Source organism: Vulpes vulpes, chromosome 15, assembly GCF_048418805.1.
Source record: "Vulpes vulpes isolate BD-2025 chromosome 15, VulVul3, whole genome shotgun sequence".
Lineage (NCBI taxonomy): Eukaryota > Metazoa > Chordata > Mammalia > Carnivora > Canidae > Vulpes > Vulpes vulpes.
This window is the reverse complement of record NC_132794.1, coordinates 117706719-117714441: the sequence shown is the minus strand read 5'-3', so window position 1 is coordinate 117714441 and position 7723 is coordinate 117706719. Positions and strand designations below refer to the sequence as shown.

The 7723-nt window shown below is 65.7% G+C and overlaps 1 protein-coding gene across 12 annotated transcripts in view; it reads right to left on the bottom strand.

The window, feature by feature from the left end:
- Positions 1 to 5375: 5375 nt before the first annotated feature.
- Positions 5376 to 7723, bottom strand: part of LRRC27 (leucine rich repeat containing 27) — a 41489-nt gene continuing 39141 nt past the window's right edge. For all 12 annotated transcript variants that reach the window (XM_072740492.1, XM_072740493.1, XM_072740497.1 and 9 more), the window contains one exon: positions 5376 to 5713. In XM_072740492.1, the coding sequence (XP_072596593.1) occupies positions 5567 to 5713 (147 nt within the window). In that variant the 3' untranslated portion in view covers positions 5376 to 5566. The remainder of the gene's footprint in view (positions 5714 to 7723) is intronic.

The window sequence follows — 7723 nt, the reverse complement described above, 5'->3', positions numbered from 1 at the left end:
CACCCCCCACCCTCCTCCCCTTCCATCACCCCTAGTTCATTTCCCAGAGTTAGGAGTCTTCATGCTCTGTCTCCCTTCCTGATATTTCCCACCCATTTCTTCTCCCTTCCCTTATATTCCCTTTCACTATTATTTATATTCCCCAAATGAATGAGAACATACACTGTTTGTCCTTGATTTGCAATTTAAAGAGTGACGCTCTAGGGCTCCCCCTGCCCTCGCCCCTCCCCAGACCATCCCTCCCAGCCCAGCCAACTCCCGGGCTCCCACCGGGGCTTCCCCACCACAGTCTCCGATTAAAATGCAGTTATCCTTAGGAAGGGGCGCTGACTCCTTCCTGACCAGGGCCCACCCTACACACACCAATGAGCGAGCCCCCCACGGCAGGTTCTAGAGAGCAGGGCCCCAGGCGGCGGGGCTGAGGGCGGCTGCACCCTGTGAGCTGCCCACACGCGCCTAGTGGGGCCCAGTGGGGCCCCAGAGGAGCTGTGCAGTGGCCGCTGCTATGGGAAGACGGGCCGGAGCCGCCTCCCCCGGTCTATGGACTTTGTCCCTGAAGCCTCTGCTTTCTGCCGCGGGCACTACGGCCTCCACCGGGCCTACCCAGCGCCCAGCCCTTGGCCTGGCCTGCCTGGGGCACCAGATGGCAGGGTAGTGGCATGAAGGGAGACGGGAGACCGTCCAGCACCTTCACTGGGCTGCTCTGAGTGACCACAAGCTTGCGGGAGGGGGACAGGGGTGCTCCAGGTGGGGGGCTAACCTGTGTCCTCCAGGATCTGCCCCCGGTCCCTGCTGACCCCATGCCCACCACCAGCCCCAGCACTGGCGTCCCTGCTCTGGGCCCCATAACACACAGGACAGCCCTCCCAGCCCTGCCCACACTGTCCTCTGTAATCGTCCTTTCTCGGGGCCACCTGAGTTTGCTGGTTCCCCAGCAGCAGGTGACCCCCTGCCCCCCCCCCCCCCCCCGACCTGGGCCTGCTCCCACTGCCTTGCAGGTGTGAGGGGGCAGGGGACCCTGGTGCCGGGACCGTCACCCGACTGCATGTCTCGGGCCAGGCAGCCGCTGGAAGGCAGCGGACAAGATGAGCCCCTGAGAATTGGGGCCTGGGAGGGGGTGGGGACATCAAGGTCATTGGCCCCCACGTGCTAGCAGCCATCCTAGGCCCGGGGTAGAGTGGGGTGCTCGGGCCGACGGGAGCCCCCGTGCCCCTTGCGCCAGCACCGGCGTATGGCCCACGCGGCGTCCCCAGGGCCCTGAGACTTCCACACTGCTTGTGCTACGTCCGACCGCTGCAGGGTCACATCTGGAGCCCGTCCCTGCCCCGCGGATTATGGGGAAGACGGTCACGTCTCACGGGGAGGCATGTCACAGGCCTGGCGGGGACTCCACGGGAAGTGCCGCAGAGCAGTTCAGGGGATGGACACGGGCCGGGTTGCCGGAGGGCTGCCTGGGGAGCCTGGGAAGGCCGCCTACCTCCCCGGGGCCTCAGTGTCCCCGTCTGTAAAGTGGGAATAACTGCAGCACCACACACAGCCTCCTGGGGGACAGTCGATGGCTGAATACGGGAGTACTTAGTACAGCACTGGCCTCCAGTGAGGACTCAGGAAAAGTCGTTGCCACCACCGTCCCCCTGTCACCACATCACCCCCTCTGCCACCACCACCATCCACTGTCGCCTCCCGTCCCCTCTGTCACCGCCAGTGTCTCATCACCACCACCGTCCCCGCTGGCTGGAACTCGGGTGCTGGTCGGGGCTGCGCCGGAGCAGCAAATCCGGGCAGGTCAGCCCGCCTGCTGTTTAGCCCGGCCCCGGTGCCTCCTGCAGAGCTGCCCTCACCCCGCTCTCCCCACGACCTGCGCCCTCCTACGTCCTTGGCGGAGGGGCAGGGGCAGCCCCTGTGAGCAGGGAGGCGAGGCCCTCAGTGACCGCCCTAAGTCCCCGCCGGGCCCGGATCCGAGAGGTCCTGCAGGTGCGGGGACCGCAGCAAGGACACTTTTAGGGCCGCCAAGCTTTTCCTAAAATCATTACGTTCATTGCAAAACCCTGATCTGTGAGCCTCTTCTGCCGACCGAGCTGGCTGTTCCTGCTCACGACGAGCGTGTTCTCCACGAAAAGGAAAATGAACACAGAGTGTCCCAACTGCTGTGGGATCGCCGGGAAATAACCGGTGGCCGGCCAGGCCCTCACTTGCTCCCCTCCAAAGGCCTCCCGGGTCCTCGGCACCTGCCCAGGCCCTCATTCTACGGGCCCGCCGCTGGCCCTGGGGGTTGCAGAGATTTCTCCAGAAGAGCCCCCCACCCCCGCCCCCGGCAATGCTGATTCAAACCGCTTGGCCAGCGGCGGCCTGGGCAGCGGCCGCCCTCTCGCATAGGGTGGGAGGCCGGCAGTGTCCCCGCGGGGCTGCGCACGAGCGAGGCCCGGGGTAGCCTCCGCTGCCCGGAGCCCGCCTGGCCCTGCTCAAGGCCCCGGCCTGAGAAGCAGCCCGGAGGGCGGGAGGCGCACAAAAGCCAGGTCACCCAGAGTGGGTGGCTGGCCCACGCGTGGGGGTGGCGGGCAGAGGGAAGAAGAGCTGGGCCGCTGCCCCGGGGGCCCGCCGGTGGGACTGTGCCCACGGAGGGAGCAGAGCGGGGTCACCCCTGGGGGTGGCTCAGCCCCCTGAAGCCACCGGCACCCGGACTCTGACGTTTAAACACATGGCTGGACGTTCCGGAGGCGCAGCAGGAGGCCTGGGAGGAGGGGGGTGAGCGGAGTCGTGCCAGGTGCCTCCCGGGGGTGTCCCGACGGCCGCGCCCCTGCCGGGTCCTGCCAGAGCCGCATCCCCTCACCGATGACCGGTGATCGCCACACACGGGCCGCGAGAAGCCCAGAGAAACTACACTCCCCTGAGGCCCCAGGCGGCCTCCTGGGTTTTCCTTCCCTGGACACCCCGTTAACCTCATTAGACACCTCCTGTTTGTGGTTCTGAGCAAACCTCACACCAGAAAGTGCGGCTGCTGTTTGCTAAAACGTCGCATCTCACGGTTGAACTTGTCCTAAGTGACCCAACCTGGCGGTTATCGGGGCAGCAACCCCTCGGCGCTCCCGGAGGATGTTTTCACGGAGGCCTGGGGGAGGCCGTCTCACCTCCCGCTCTCGGCCCCCAGGCCCCCAGGCCCCCAGGCCCCCGGACCCGCGCCCACGACAGGCACCCCCTCACCGGCACCCAGGGGGCAGGCGGCGGTACCGCGGGCAGAGGCCTGTGCTGCTCCCCAGGCCGAGTCCAGGGAAGGGCATTCCCGGGCACACACCACACCTCGCTGTGGAGGCCGGGGAGGCCCTCGGGCGAGGGGTCAGGTGTCTCCCATTGCGCCCACCCCATGCCTCAGGCGCACACGGTCCTTCAGCTGCCCCGTGTAGCAACACAGGGACGGGGGAGCAAGGAGATGGAGGCCCCCACTGGGAGCACGGGGACAGGGGTGCACGGGGATGGGGGGCCACTGGGAGCACGGAGATGGGGGAGCACAGGGATGGGGGATCACGGAGATGAGGCGCAGCAGCTGTCCACCTGCAGGGTCCGACCTGCTCCGTCCCCCCCAGGTGGACATGGAGGCTTATGCTTTGGTGCTGGGAGGTGGGAATGTTTTCCCCCTGAGCCCCAATTCCCAGGAGCCTCTGGCTCCCTGAGGACACAGTCACCTCTGCCCACAGTTCCTGGGGCCTGAGCCCTGGCCACCCCACCACGCTGTGGGTCACTTCTGGGCGTCCCCTGGGCTAGCTGGCGGCCAGTGGAGGATCCATGTGGCAGGAGCTCCCAGCTGTCCGGCACCTCAGGCTCAGGGCCCCCAGGAATCCACGGGCGTGAGGTGTGAGCCAGGGCTTCCCCAGCAGGACGCAGGTGCCTGGTCCAGGTGGTGGACAGACGTCCCAGACGCAGCCTGTGGGGTGGCCCTGCCCGGGCCCTGGCGTCCTTGGGTGTGTGCAGCAGGAGGGCCCAGGGCCGGGTCACCAACAACCTGTGGCGCCACCTGCAGGAAACTCTGGGTCGTGGCACCAGGGCGTGCAGGGTAGGGGGCTGGGCGGGGGAGCAGGTCCTGGGTGGGGACACCTGGCCACGGTCCCCCATCCCACCTCCTAGCACAGTCACTGCCCCCCAGAGATCCCGGGCCCTCCCTCCCCCTCCCCAGGGCGGGGGGGCATTAAAGGGAGGATCTGGTGGTGCTCACTCAGGAACTAAGGGAGGAGGAGATGCGACCCAGCAGCACGGGGCCAGGAGGGCGCCCCCACCCAGGCACTCGGCATCCACCCGGAAGCAGCCACGAGGCCAGCGGGAGCAGGGCCAGGCCAGGACGGGCCCAGGTCCGCCCTGTGTGCGCAGCTCACAGGAAGTGAGGGAACCCCGGGTCACGGGCCCCCCCTGGGATGGGGCCCAGTCGGTCCCTGCTCAGCGGGGAGTCTGCCTCTCCCTCTCCTCCCCCTGCACACACACACGCGCGCTCTCTCAGATAAATAAAATCTTTTTTTAAAAAGAGAAATGAAGGAAGCACATCGTGGTAGAGGAGTGTCACTTCCAACAGCCTGCTCTTGGGAGAAGCCCGAGGAAAGCCAGCGCTGGCAAGCGGAGGAGGGGAAGCAGGGGGGGTCCTGGGGAGGGTGGCCCTGCCCCAGGCTCCCGCCATGCAGGCCAGACCACCTGCCTCCTGGAATCAAGCAGGCGCCAGGCTGTGGAGGTGTTGGCGGGGGGGTGGGGGGGTGGGGGGGGGTGACCCCGGCTCAGAGGTCAGGGCAGCAGCACTGGGACAGCACACCAGCGTCTGGGGGCGGCGGGCCTGGTCTAGCTCTGCCCCCCGCTCCCGGGAGGCCAAGGAGCTGCCAAGTCCAATCAAGGGCATTTTCAAGGCGAAGGCCGTGAATTCATTTAACTCGCAGTCAGCGGGTCCTGCAGAGTGAGGTGGGCAGGGTGTGACCGGCCTGTGGGGGCGGAGGCGTGCAGGCTGCAGGGCTGAGGCCGGGACTGGCAGTGCAGGGTGGGGGTGAGGGCTCAGGCAGCGCCCCTCCTTGGTGGGCAAAGACCCGGGCGGCAGGGGTGGGGGAGACACCCAGACACGCGGCCCGCCGAGCGGCACACACGGGGCACGGGGCGTCCACGGTACTCTCTCCTTTAATCCAGCTTAAACGCGGTCCAGCCTCTGCGAGGCCGCACAGATGAGGCTGGGAAGGGGGGCCCAGGGGTGGCGTCGGCACCCGCCCCCTGGGACACGCAGGGAGGGGGCACCTGGGCGGCACACGAGCTGCTAGACCCACTTCTCGGCCCCGAGGATCTTCGCTGGGCACCAGAGGCGCGCGCCCCGAGCATCTGTCCGCTTTCTCAGACTCTTAGTGTTTCATGTTAAATTTTTTTTTTTAATTTTTATTTATTTATGATATGATAGTCACAGAGAGATAGAGAGAGAGGCAGAGACACAGGCAGAGGGAGAAGCAGGCTCCATGCACCCGGAGCCCGACGTGGGATTCGATCCCGGGTCTCCAGGATCGCGCCCTGGGCCAAAGGCAGGCGCCAAACCGCTGCGCCACCCAGGGATCCCTTAGTGTTTCATGTTAAACAATAAGTCCCAAGGCCGCGACGCAGGTGGGTGCCGTGGCGGGCGTCCGGCGAGAGCTGTGAACTGCTGGCTTCTAGTCCACGTGGGCCCCAGCCTCAGCTTCCTCACTTGCTCCTGGAGTTTTCTGGCCTTTGGGGAGAACGGGAGGGGGTCAAAGTCAGCCAGACTGCCGGACGGTGCCCAGGGAGCAGCACCCGTCCCCCTGGCCTACTCACGGCAGGGCCGCCGGGCAGGGGCCCAGCTGACTGTGCCCCGCGTCCCCACAGGACAGCGGCCTCTCCAGGTGGGCCCGGGCTGCTCCGCTCGGGAGTCCCCACCCTGGCCCCACCGTGACCTCCGCCTACAGCCACGTAGACGCCAGGTGATGGAGGGATGAAGGCTCCTCGCTCACACGGCCGGCGTCGGCAGCAGCCTGCCCACGATCCCACCCGAGACTCAGACCTGGCCCGGGAGGGCTGGGCCGCACCTGCACCCTCACCCCCAGACCTAGTAACAGGACCTGGGGTCCCTGAAAGTGGTGCAGGGGCCCCGCGGCCCTCAGAGGGATGGTGCGGCTGGCGGGCACTTGCGCCTGCAGTGCTGGGGCCGCCCACCCCCCAGGGGGACTCGTCCTTCATGCTCCCCCGTGTTCCTCAGTTGTATGTCCCTGGGGGTGACCCGGCGCCCCCCAGCCCAGGCACCAGGGTCCCTCCTACGGATCCATCACAGCTGTGGGCTCCAGGAATGGCCCTGTGACCCGGGGCAGACCACAGCCGACCCTGGGCCAGCGCGGAGGTGGGGGCGCCAAGGCTGCACCCCCCAGATGCACATGTGACCACTCACTCCCCGAAATGGCAGCGATACCACCCGCGGCCCACCAGCACCTGCCGGCGGCCCTCAAGTCGGCCAGACAGGGAACCCACTCAGGACATCACACGGAAAGCAGGTTCGCAGCACGGTCCCGGGGGTGGGCTGCTCCCGGCAGATGTACCTGCAGCTCCGACAAGTGGCCACCGTGACATCTTTTTCCAGTAGGAACAGTGTTCCGCCTGGCGGCTCCGGGGCACCCTTCTGGGTCAGCTTCTCTTTTCTAGGACATACTCCTCTCTCCCTCCGCTGCCTTGTTTGGGAGGAAAACCTTGTGCCGTCGCTTCCTCGGAGTCCCTGCCTGCGCCTCCGTCCTCCGCTGGCCCCGGGCCTGGCGATCCCGGCCATCATGGCCATCGGGCCCGGACCTCCTCCCACGCTGGGCGCCTGCCCCCAGTGAGGAGCCTGCGCCCCATCGTGCTCTCCCGGCCCTTCCTGTGTGCCCTACTCCCGCCCAGGGATCTCGGGTTTCAGTTTCAAATTAGACATTAGAGAGCCAGGCGGCTTTACTCCTGAGGAGCCGTCTTCATCCCCCGCCTGCTGGGACATTTGTCACAATCTGTGAGCTGACACGGACCCGTCATCACCCAGGGTCGGCAGTCCTCACATCGGGGCTCGCTCTTGTGTTGTGCGTTCTAGTGCTTTAGACAAATGTGCAGTGACAGGCGCCCATCACTGAGCCGTCGCACGGGGTCGCTGCCCTGAGCATCCCCCTCCCCGCCAGTGCTGGCAGCCACTCGTCCCAGGACGTCTGCACAGTTTTGCTTTTTCCAAAATATTGTCCAGCTGTCACCTTCTCTGACTGGCTCTCACTTAGCAGATGCACCTGCGGTTGGTTCCCCCAGGTCTTTTCTTTTCTTTTCTTTTCTTTCTTTCTTTCTTTCTTTCTTTTTTTTTTTTAAGATTTTATTTATTTATTCATTCATGAGAGACAGAGAGAGAGGCAGAGACACAGGCAGAGGGAGAAGCAGGCTCCACGCGGGGAGCTCGATGAGGGACTCAATCCCCAAACTGGGACCACGCCCTGGACCGAAGGCAGGCGCTCAACCACTGAGCCACCCAGGGATCCCTCTTTTTTTTTTTGAGATTTTATTTATTCATGAGAGACACAGAGAGAGGCAGAGACACAAGCAGAGGGGGAAGCAGGCTCCCTGCAGGGAGCCCGACGCGGGACTCGATCCCAGGATCCCGGGGTCACGCCCTGGGCTGAAGGCTCAGCCCCTGAGCCCCCCAGGCGTCCCTCCCCCAGGTCTTTTCAGGGCACGGCAGCTCATTCCTTTTCGGTACCAATCC